Source organism: Pygoscelis adeliae, unplaced genomic scaffold (assembly GCF_000699105.1).
Source record: "Pygoscelis adeliae isolate BGI_AS28 unplaced genomic scaffold, ASM69910v1 Scaffold227, whole genome shotgun sequence".
Classification (NCBI taxonomy): domain Eukaryota; kingdom Metazoa; phylum Chordata; class Aves; order Sphenisciformes; family Spheniscidae; genus Pygoscelis; species Pygoscelis adeliae.
The window spans coordinates 1,302,386-1,314,397 of record NW_008825100.1 but is presented as its reverse complement, the minus strand read 5'-3'; the positions used below and the strand labels follow the sequence as shown (position 1 = coordinate 1,314,397).

Sequence of the window (12,012 nt, the reverse complement as noted above, 5' to 3'; positions counted from 1 at the left end):
CGCGACACACCTGCCCCGGGCCGGCTTCTCCTCACCCGCCCCGGGAGGGCGGCCCGCCGGTCCCAGCTTCACAGCTGCGCCCTTACGCTCCTTTCCTCGCCAGAATTCCTAAAACACCCAAAGCCGCCTCAGGCACTCCCTCCACGTTGTAAAATATCCTCTCCCTCCCTGTGCTGGGAGCTGGAAGCCCATCACGCTGCTGGAGGAATAAGGTCCCCTTGTACTCTTCCGCCTCCCCCCTGGCCTGTAGATTATAATAAACTCGTTTGGAGAAGCAGCATCTTTTACTCATTGCCTGCACAGAGCCCAGTGCTACAGGCTTCTGCTCCGTGCTTGATGCCCTAGGCACCCGTAATGCAAGCACTGGTGAAAAAACACCATGGTCTCCACAGCTTCTTGTGCATTACTGTCTCCGGAAGAGACATTTCAGAGTGGTACAAATGACCCATTAGCTGCAGCGAAGCACCCCGAGCCATCACCTCTGGCTCCTGTCACGCTGGTGGACCACTGACCGCATGTATTTGTTACAGGGATCGACTAAGTCTAGTTATTTTAAAAGCAAAACTTAAGACTTTTGACCCCCACATCTTGATTTCAAGCACTAGGAATTCAAGTGTCAGCATTCTTCAGCAGTTAGAAAATGGACATAATCAAAAGCAATAAAGCCCAAAGCGGGTGGTTCTAGCACTGTTGCAGAGGGACCGACGGGGTGAGGCGTGAATGAACAGCCTGATGCTTGTGGCTCTACTAAGACAGTTGCAGGTTCACATTATTTCATACCACCTTCCCTAGAAAACGTGTCCCTCAGCACTGTTCACCCTGCAGTGATTATTGCTCATATGGACACATCAAGCCGCAGTAAAACTTTAAAGTAATAGCAACCTAACTATGTAAAGCAAGTATTGGAAGATTTTCTCTTAATCATCCAACCAAATAAGAAGTCAAACCTGATATATTGGGAGGAGCCAAAGGTTTTTAGAATGTGGAAGTGCTGCATCACTCTGCTTTTTCACCAGAAGATCTCACAGTATCTAAGGCTGAGAGGTGTATTTTTTTATTCTGTCAACATGCTAGATGTTGCTTTGCTTCCCCCGTCCAACATGGAGCTCTGAACTTTGGCTTGTTAATGATCATCCCTTTGAGATAACCTATTGATTTAAGCCTGAGCAACTCCCCCAAACCCCTCTGTGCTTTTCTTTGCTCTATTAATTTCTCCTTAAGATCACAGGAAGGTTGCTGCAGCTGGTGTATGACAACAGAAACACCTTCTCAAAATTTACTTTCCTGTCTCTCTTAGGCCATATAAATAACTGACGCAACTTCTATAACCTTCTGTAGAACCTCTTACTAATTGCCAGGGAGGGTTATTCTATTAAAACCAAGCAAATCTGTATTTGAGGCATCAAGTTCATTGGCTGAAAACCAAGGCTAGATGTTTAGACAAACACAAGAAATAACTACAATTAGTTCATTTATTGAAAACCACTGTATCATAATTCATGATGCAGACTGTCATTTACAGAGTGTAAGAAGCCATCAGAAATGCAACATCAAGCGGTCAGTGGCTGAAAGAAGATCCCTTCCACTCCCCCACCAGCACTCCCCACTTCCTAGTGCAACTAGGATGGCCACAAGGCTGCACAGAAAAGGCTAATACAGTATAAAGGCTTGATATGTTATCTAACGGCGGTTTTCCGTAGAATACTGAGCTCCAGTGTTAAACATGCTCAGCTACTCTGAGTGTAAACAAGTAGTCCATTTCAGTGCTGGCAAAAATTGCCAGAAGTTGCTTAAATGTAACCAGGCTTTAAGAAATTAATGTGATAGAACTATTTGTTTTCATTGTGTATTTTTGCTACAAGTGTTTCTGTCCTACACAGAGACTGAAAGACATGCAACCTTGGCTGCAGTCAAAATGCTTATCTAGTGAAAGTGATAAGGTATTCTGGGTAAGCTTGAATGTCATTAAATATGATAAACATAGATGGCCGGTTCACATTATCAGTTGAACTATCAAACAAATCTATAGGGTTACTAGCGTTTTTTGCTGCTGGAGTAATTGATCCTCTTGTCCCCTGAGAATATTCTCCAACAAGGACTCGAGCCAAGTACATGTACTTCTTCCCATTTGCGTCCGGTTTAGAGTAGGTGTCGCTGGCAGAATAGCTGGCATTAACAGCAAAGTATGTTCCATTTCCAAAGTTTGCAGCTGTAGTCAGAAAAACAAATGTTTGTGAGCATTTCAGTAGCAGCAATCACTTATCTGCCATCTTCAGAGCCTGTGAATCTCTTGACAATTTTGCTTTTATTCGCAATAGGGAGATTTAACAGAACAAATAATTTTGCATACAAGGCAGGACTATACAGATGGCATGGCAAATCAGTCCTAGCCCTATTCAGGAAAACAAGAGTTGTTTTCAAATCCACATTACCATGCATTCCAGCATAGCTCCGGTTAAATCCATAGTTGTTAATTAAGGTTAACGACTCCATACTTGTCCCATGAAACAAAAGCCTCTCATTATTGCTGTTACCATTTTTGTTATCCATTTCACGCTTTTTTATTTGGTAGGCCTTCCAAAAAAATGGGTTCTGTACTCTTTCGACCTGCAAAGTTTGAAAGTAAGACAGAAAGAAAGTAGGTTGCTGTCATGAAAAACATTAGCATATCAACAATTCAATCCGCTTCCAAGATTCTCCTCCTAGCTCCAATGCACATATACCAGATTATGAAGTTAGTCAAATCACTCCAAACTTTGGCACGACAGACAGCAGAACCCAGCCCAAAACATGACAGAAACACTCCATGGGAAACAATATAGGACAGTTTCGCAGGTTTCTGGGGCATAGATGACATGCCTACCTGCAAAGCACACATGGCTTAAGCGAGCAAATGCTGTGCTCTGCTATTGCAAAAACAATTTAAAGGAAGAGCACTCTCCCTTGGTGCTGAAGAAGCGACTGCTTAAGAGTTGTTCCAAATACCTCAACTGCAACATTACACTGATGCTGATGAAAGTTAGTGACAGCCATACAGACTTGTCCAACTTCAGAAATCCCAGTGGAATTTATTCTTCCATTGTTATTAGTATTCTCCATCACTTGCTAGCAAAGTATTTATGCTCAGAAATGATGGCATGCTTTTACCTTTTCAATTTTTAATGACTGACAGGTCTTCAGAAACTTTTTCTGCACATCTTTATATTCTCTTGTTTCTGGTTTTAGTTCCACTATTTTGAGTCGCTGGTTTTGCATATCGTCCCATGTTGCAGGGAGCACTGTTGACTCTTGATCTGCAGAAGAAACATAATCAATCGTATTTACCCAAATCCTCTGCTTAGAATGAAATATGCCCTGCTACAAACCCTTCTAAAAGCCCATACGTCTAGCTTATCACTAGTGCCTACTGGTCTTTGTCAGCCAAGAGTATTCCATGGCTCTTTTACCAAAGGGCATTGTAGTTTCTAGTTTGCCACTGCACTGGCAATTGATATGCCTGAATTGGTAATTCCTAGACAAATCTGTTCTTCACAGCTGAAGAGGGATCCTCTGCAACATCTTTTACCAGTAGCCTTCCCTGCAAGTCAAATTTTCAAGGACATGGAGCAAATGCAGATTTACCGAGTAGTTAGTTCTCATCAACTAGGAGACTAGGAGCAAAGCATCTGAACAAGGAAGGTTTTACATTAAGAAGTTCAAGAATATACTCTCCATCTCAAAAGCAGAAGTCTTCCCTTTCTTCCCTTCTCTCATTTCATGCGAGGCCTAGAATCTAGCTGTACTGTTAAACAGTAACACTGACTGATGCACATGCTACAGACATCCAGCATTATAGGTTCCCTCAATTAGAAGTGACATTTATTGGTAAGAGAACAAAAAATAAAAATCTGAAAACACGTGCAGCAGGCCTCACTAAGGCACTGGGAGCTGCGCAGTTACTTAAACCTGTCCACTTTCACTTTCAAGTGTGAAGTGGACAAAAAAGTTGTTCCCGTTAAGATATAAAATGTGCCCCTGTAAAACTGAGTCACAGCAGGACAAATTAAAAAAATACACTGGGAAAAGTCCTGTACGGATGAGTAAGAAAAAGGTAGCTCCTTATATTGTAAAGGACTAGAAGTAAATGGAAGAGGGTACATCTCGAGAACAGAAATGAGCTGAGATCTAGAATGACAACTGCTACAAATATCAAATTATTGCTAGTAAGCCTGTTAAGAACCTCAGAACACATTACCTACATTTCAAAACATCTTAAATAACTGCAGGATTCTTTTATTTTCGTTTCCCAGTTCCGTTCCTTTCTACATTCTCCAGAAATGGACCTCCACAAAGCTCCTAACAATATTTTGCATATTCTTACCATTTCTTAGTCTTACTAGGCTAGATGCAACCTGGTTTTAATGTGGGAACGTCAGTCTGTCAAGGTGCTTTTACTTACCTTCAGATTTATCAACACGTATGATAGGTGTATGTTTTCCTTGGTCATCCACAGCATGTCTAGCTTGTATATTCACTCTGTATTTTTTCTTATTAATGATGACTGAAATACCTTTCTGCTTTCCCATGAAAGCATTTTCCAAGTGCATGTTTGTGAGACTGTCGAAGGGCACATAGGAATCCTTTTCAAAATATTTCCACTCAATTAAGTTTTGTAAAAGTTCTGCCCTGATCTCTTCCTGTTTAGCAGCTTTTACCCTGTGGATCATGTCTTGAACAGCTGAAGAAGCAATCCAGACATCTTTCGCAATACCTGAAATTCGAATAGAGGTACTATCCAAACAGAGAGCAATCTTTAATTTCCTTTGTAGGTCACACAGCTCCTCGCTCTCTGCTTCACCAAAATAAAAGATAGACTCATCTCTGATTTCTCTTTGAAACTGTTCCTTTAAAATTGCACTTTTCAACCAGTTTTCAGCTTCTTCCACTTTCTTTTTGTTTTCACCACAAATCTGCACAACAGCCAGGTCGATTTTCTTTTCCATAACTGGTTTGGTTTTTTCCTTTGGGGAATGTTTCTCAGAGCTCCAGAACGCTACATTGAAATACACAAATGTAATTAATATTAACCATTTTCAGCTGGTGCTAAACAGATTTATCTATAACCTGTATTTAAGTGACAACTACTCACACTTTAACTTGGAAAGCACTGATTTGACTGCTGTTTTAGCAGGACGTCCTCTTTTCTGCATGCTTGTATGGAACACACTCAGCAGATGTGGCTGAAAGATGACAACTTTAATAGTTTTCACAGATGGAGCAGAGTTACTTCTTGCAAAGTCAGTTACTGCATCTATCATGTTGTCAGCTACTACAGCTGGATCACGGCCTGCCTCACCTGAAACAAGTTATTAACACTTTTTAAAGGCAAAATGTTTATAACTGTTACAAATGATTAAAACATCTTTAAAAGAGCAGTTACGAACATACCCACAATCACTTGGATCATAAGCAGGTCAGAAATAACTTCAGGCTGGCAATTAGGAAAGGTTTCTATTTATCAGGAAAAGGAGGTTCAAGACCACCCTTCCAGCAAGGAAAAAAATGGAAGTTTGCTTTTGTTGACATGGTGACTGATCAGGTTATGATGTAGATGGTAAGGCTTGGTTACCTAATAGGCCACAGGCCTGACACTCAATGGCCCAGTAGCCAACTCTTTGCTCAAAAAGCAAGTCTAGTTTTATTCATGCAGGAGGTCCCTACATGCGTGGGGCCCAATTCTGGATTCTCTTTCTACTGAACTAACTGAAAATAACAGAAGAAAAAGGGATGATCTGGCCTTTTTGACAGGTTCACATTCCATCCGTATCAACCCTACTTATGCTGCCGCCAGCCAGAGTTGCATCATCTACTGATTTCAGCAATGGAGAATTAGCTCCCTGGGTATTCTCTGATGAGCTGCCCACGCGTATCAGGCTACTGTGACAAATATTTAATGGTTCTCCAGGAAGTATAGACATACCTTTAAATCCCTGTTAGCAAGGAAGTGTCGGCTCTATAGCACTCGCACTCTTTACATACTAGCTGACTGCAAGGAGTGAAGCTTTCTAAGTCTTCATAAGCTTCTAATAACAGTTTTAAGTCTGCAGTTTCTGAATATATTTTCACCAAAGAATAACCTCTCCAGATAAATCAAACTCATCACTTGAACCCTGAGATCAGCAGAATCACATGCACTGAACCCATTTCAAAAGGGAGACACAGACCTGTTCCAATCGCTGGGAAGGTGACAGAGGTGTACTGCTGTAATTCACACTCCTGAAGCACTTGGGAGACTAGCATCTTGATATCATCCTGGGCAACAAAATGAATTATTTTTTTGCATGGCAGGTTTCCTGCTTGGGTGGTGATATAGCTCTTGTTAGGTTGTGAGGCTGAAACATAGGTAGGAGAACATAATCACTCAAAATTATCCACAATATAGACATATACTAATCCTCATTAGGAGATAAGAAATGATGACAAATACACCCCAGGATAAGCTTCAAGTCTCCTTCCACAAACCGTGCAACTCCCTCTATTTTCACTTTAAAGGCAAAGATTCATTTTATGTTTGTAAAATATTTGCCTCGTTTGGCAAATAAATTTTGTGCGCGCCTTTATTTGTCAGGTTTGCTCTGCAGATTTGGAGAACTTCATGCAGACTAGTACTATACTCTGTCTTCACGCACACACAAGCATGCCATCTACCCTCAGGCTGCCTAGCCTGAATTACCCTCTTGGCCTGCGCAACAGAGGTTTACCTCTTATCTCCTCCATATAATTCTTTTTCTTCAGTTGGTCTTCCAAGCTGACCTCCACACCAGCATCTTTCCCACTTCCCTTACTTCGTGGGGTTTTAAACCACATACTTGTCCATCTTTACTCCCCATTCATTGTATTTGCTGTTCACTAGCTGAATCTGGTCTACAAATAAATGCCTCTTCCGAGGCAGGAACCCAACTTCACTAGTTTTCCCTCTTGGTCACACAGAGGATGTGGTAGTGGGTTGCTAGTTAAGCCAACAGCAAACATTTTCTCGCTCGGGAATGACAAAAGGAGTCACAGGTAGACAGTTGCTTCCAGTGAGGTATGGCTTCCCTATTAACATTTCTGCCAACATCATCCCTTGCTCATGGCTCTGTATGATGTAGACTCGAATTGTTTTTATCATGGAAAGCTTTACTGGAACAAGAGGATGCAATAACGAATAGATTTAGTTCTTTACATGTGCTTAGAAGTCCTCTCTTCTTGAAGATTTTTCTTTTCCTTCCCTCATTAGATGTTTTACAAGTATCACATTAACTGATTAAAAACTACTTGATGTAACATAGTGCATAATACAGATGGATGTACAGTAGGCACTGAGAAAATATTCCAACAGATTACCTGCCATGCATGAACACCTTCAAAAAGGAGGTCAGAAATGTTGTACCATACCTAGTTGAGCACATTCATCTTCAACTGCTTTTCCAGCACCGTTCAGAATTGCTCTAGAGACACCTTAAATGACAAGGGGCATATGAATCCACTGTTACTACTGTTAATGCCATTAAAGTCCCATCTGAGGCAGAACTGTGTACCACATAGTATCTAAAAGTATCTCAGTCATGATAACAGTAAACGTTATAATTGAAAAGCACTGTTGCCTTATGCTTTTCAATTCAAAATGATGTCTAAAGTACCTAACAAGTTTCACTGAGGTCAAAACCTCACTGAGGTTTGTCTTCTCCTTTAGTCTGAGAGACATTCTATAAAAAGATTCTATAAAAAAAATTAAAATTAGTTTCCCTTTCTGTAAGAGTCTTAAATATGCCATCCTGTAACATAGATTAACAAGAAAAAGAAAGTTTCAGACACTTCGTAATTGAACCTTTGTACCGTAAGAAGCAAAACGGAAACCACACTGTGAAACAAAAGGGTTTGAAACATTGGAAAAAATACTTCCTACTCTCCTTACCCAGCCCTTCCAACCACACATACTGTTTTCACACATAACAACAACTAAAATACCTGTTTTGAGGCTGAAGGTTTGGTTTGTTATGTTTACAATGACATCTCCCCCTTCCTTGGTAATATCACCTTCCGCCACCCGGAACACGATGGAGCCAATCGTCATTTCATGTACGCCCTGTGCTGGGGTTGAAGAGGTACCAGAAAAAGCTGCAGGAAAGAAATACAGACCCTGAGCAGAAGGGAGCAATGAGGTAAGAGATAAGGGACTTGTTCATGGGTACAATGCCTACAGAGACCACAGTTTGCCTTCACATTAAGCCAGTGAAGGGGACTGCCTGCCATGTTAACTGAAAATCATTTCTTCTCACAGGAGTCTCTGATCAACCTTCACCTATTCCCATCATTGCTATTCATGCTGACATGGCAGAAGAAACTCGTTTTGCTGCACATCTGGTATACAGACACTACTTTGTGACATTTTACTACATAAGCCTTTGCGAAACTGCAAGGTAAGTGAGCAGTGAACTTTCCAAGTCTCACTCCCTTGCTCCTCTGTGAGACAGAGTTTTCAGGCAGGTTCTCTACTGCGTGACAGGAACTTTTTACCTATGCTTTATTTGTAAAAACTTGATTAAGTTTTCAACATATAACTCATTTTCTACACTCTGCAGTTCCATTAGGCTGGATAACACCAAAGATATTTCGGTTTGGTTTTGCTATTCATCTGAATGTGTAAAAGATTTAAGAGTATTCCAAAGAGGCCATTTTAAGACATATAACCAGGAACTCACCTGCCTTCCCAGGACATAGGAAGACACCAATCTGTTCACGATCTAATCAAGTACTGCAGCAATAAAAGAAAAAGCTCCAGTTGTGCCCTCAGCACATGATAGCTTCCGCTGTCCTGATTTGTAAGGGCACTATCCAGTTAATGAATCGCAGGTACACTTTTTTTTCTTAGCATCTCCAACACTGTTTCAGACATTACAGACACTCAGCCTGAAAATACTATATGCTGCCTTTATAGCAGCCACTTCGACTGTTACTTGGATTTAGGGAATGACATGCTCACCAAGCAAATATCTAAACATCCACAATGAATGCATTCCCTGGAATATTTAAGAGAGTAAAAAAAAAAATCCACTAGGCACACTTCTGTGAAACAAGTTTACCTGTGTCTTGGCTAGCCTTATTTGGAGAAGTCTTCTGCACGTTAACATCTACAGTATTTCCACATCTGTTCTCAAGTTCATCTGAAAATTCCTAGAGAAAGAAATTACAATCAACCCCTGTAGAAGTCTTTAGGCTACACAGTAGAAATAAAGGTTTGAAAAGTAAAGTTAAAAAACATTTAGAAGAGAGCTTAATGCAAATTACTTCATACCATCTACCATAATGCTGATGGCAAGTCTTGACACACTGTTATCAGAGAGCAAGGTTATTCAGTGTGAGCAACAGACAGAATTGATAAATAACTAAGTCAAAGCCCTAGTTACCGTTCCAGAGGGATACATTAACAGATGGCATCCTTACGCTGAGAGGCTAGTTTACACTCTAACTCAAGTCTTGCAGCTAATGCCATCCTTCTCTATGCACAATAGCTCAGGCTTTAGCACAGTAGCCTTCAAGTTTGGCCTTTCAAAATGTATTAGCTACTGCACAAAATATCAGAAGTCAACAGATGCAGAAACACTCATTTGGACATTAATTCACAGTGTGAGTGCTCTCTTCTGAGAGATTCATGTGTGAAATGAGTAACTTGAGCGCAGATATAGAAAATTTGTGCTAATGCGATACTGAAGAAAGGGGCATGCGGAATACTGCTATGTTTCTACTAGAGTTTACCAGCACAGCAATCCTAGCATAATTATTCTTCCTAAAAAGACACTAGCACTCCATTGAAAGCACTCCTTTTTCCAAGAGTGAAGGCATCTATGCAGGAGCTGCAGCAAATTTATCTGTTGGCAAGTCCTATGTACTGAAGAATTAGGTGAGTTCATGAGATAAAGAGTAATTACACTTTCATCTGTATTATTGCCAGGGAACAGAAAAGGACAGGAAGGGAGCAAGGCTGTACAGGACAGGCAGGTGACCATGAGGGTAGAACCAAAAAGAGAACCTTCAGTACAGACAAGAGAGACTGTCAGTAAACTTCTTCCTTAGTATAAGAACAAGCACCCTGTGGATTCTTTGGAGATCATCAGATAGCCAAGTATAAGACAGACCCAAATAAACAAGCATACAAAAGAGACAGAAAAACATGGTAACTCACCTGAATATTAGCTGTGTCTTTTGGATGCAACAGAAAGTGAACTTCCTCAAGAGAATTTACTCCATTTTTACTACTGAATTCAAACACTTTGTCAAACAGTAATTTAGCAACAATAGACCTTGGGAATCCTAAATTCCCTGTCCCAATCGCTGGGAAAGTAATTGACTTTAAAGACAGTTCCTCAGCAATCTGCAGGCATTTTGTGATGATGTCACCCAAGACCTGTAAAGCACAATTGTTTTTTCAATTACTGAAAGTAATTTTTTCCAGTATGTGCAATGTAGCACTTTCTCTCTTAGCTGTCTCTTGGTATTAAACTACAGTAATTGCATACATCACAAGGAATATATTAGTCAACAAGGGATTAGCCACATAGTTAAAAAAAAGAACAGCCCAAACTCTCTCATCTCCTACGAAACTGTCCCTCATTTCAAAGGAGAAGTTGCATTAAACCCACTATAAAGCCCAGTCAAATTAGAGTTCAGGCAAATAAAAACCCTTATACCTTTAGAGATGACTGGTTCCGGGACCATGCAGGTACGACAGCATGAAGCACAACACTGCAACCTAGATTGTAACCTTCTGTTTTCAACACAGATCCTTCCTCAGGTGTTTTTCCTAGGCCTTCTTCTTTTAAGCCCGTTTGAAGCATTGGCCCTGCCTTGCTTAGCAAAGCTTTAGAGAGCAGCCCTTTATCAAGCTGGAGATCGTTGGCAACACTGATGACAACAATGTCTGTCTGAAAAACACACAAGCAAAAAATCTAGCTTTTAAGTATCAAGTTTAAATTTTGCACCGATTGATCAAATACAGCCTGCCTACTGATTTACAAAGTAAATGTTTAAGACAGCAATCTGAGAGTGAACAAAATTTTGGGATAAACCAGAAAAGTTATGCTCAGTTCTAATACCATGAGCCTGCCCGTAGCAACACAGAAGCTGAGTTAACAGTGAAATTCATTTCAAGCCAACAGGAGAAAATTAAAATTCTACATTCCTGGTCTACTTATTCTACCTCCATTTGAAAAATGTTTGTGAAGTTCATTCTTTAAGAGAAGCTTGCAGACCAAAAACCTGTGTTCACTGAGGTAAGCAAGACCTTCCATACCTGACTGGCCTAGAGAAAAAGGAGAAGCTGAAAACAAACAAGACTGGAGGAAAGCTATGGAGAAAGAAGTGAGCAAGGCAGTAATTTATAAGGGAGAGAAATACAGAGGGCTATGAACATTGTGTCAAGCACTATATTCAGCTCCTGAGGAAGGACCTCTATACACATTTTAACGTATATTCTGCCCCGGCCAACTGGAGGATCTGCATGCACAAGCTGTGGGAGGCATCCACTCCTGAAACGATTTGCTGACCACTATGGAAAGGGTTCTGAAAGGAGTTGCTTCCAGTATCGGTGATCCCAGTAAAGTAGCTAGCAGCCAGCTAGCAGCAATTCAATACTGGAGGCAACTGGAAATCAATTAGTGAAGTTGCTTCTTCACAGGACATGCAATAGCAACTGTATGTTGCGTGCCAGTGTTCATCAATAGCATAATGAGTAATAGTTCCCCAGACCAATATCCCACAGATGCAGGGAGAACCAGACTGGCTGGCGGCCCAGGGCTCAGACGTGAATGGCTGTGCTGCCTCAGGGCCACAGTGGATCTGGAAGCAGCCCGGCAGGGTACTCTCACACGGCAGGGTACTCGCATTAACCAACACTAAGCACCCTCTTCTGCTTTTGCACTAGTACTAAGCTTTTGCAATCAGGATTTCTGGGAAGGTCAATGCTGCATGCAGGTGGTTCCTGCCCAGCATGAT

The 12,012-nt window shown here is 41.0% G+C and overlaps 2 protein-coding genes across 2 annotated transcripts in view; both read right to left on the bottom strand.

The window, feature by feature from the left end:
• LOC103919628 (poly [ADP-ribose] polymerase 14-like) overlaps positions 1-476 on the bottom strand; it is a 22,213-nt gene extending 21,737 nt beyond the window's left edge. The window contains exon 1 of the mRNA XM_009327164.1: positions 408-476. Within this exon, the coding sequence (XP_009325439.1) occupies positions 408-476 (69 nt within the window). The remainder of the gene's footprint in view (positions 1-407) is intronic.
• Positions 477-1,457: 981 nt separating this feature from the next.
• PARP14 (poly (ADP-ribose) polymerase family, member 14) overlaps positions 1,458-12,012 on the bottom strand; it is an 18,537-nt gene continuing 7,982 nt past the window's right edge. Inside the window, exons 6-16 of the mRNA XM_009327124.1 lie at positions 10,710-10,943; positions 10,205-10,426; positions 9,105-9,195; positions 7,990-8,139; positions 7,417-7,479; positions 6,204-6,371; positions 5,129-5,335; positions 4,439-5,032; positions 3,148-3,293; positions 2,433-2,607; positions 1,458-2,209 (exon numbers count right to left, since the gene is read on the bottom strand). Of these exons, the coding sequence (XP_009325399.1) occupies positions 1,920-2,209; positions 2,433-2,607; positions 3,148-3,293; positions 4,439-5,032; positions 5,129-5,335; positions 6,204-6,371; positions 7,417-7,479; positions 7,990-8,139; positions 9,105-9,195; positions 10,205-10,426; positions 10,710-10,943 (2,340 nt within the window). The 3' untranslated portion in view covers positions 1,458-1,919. The remainder of the gene's footprint in view (positions 2,210-2,432; positions 2,608-3,147; positions 3,294-4,438; positions 5,033-5,128; positions 5,336-6,203; positions 6,372-7,416; positions 7,480-7,989; positions 8,140-9,104; positions 9,196-10,204; positions 10,427-10,709; positions 10,944-12,012) is intronic.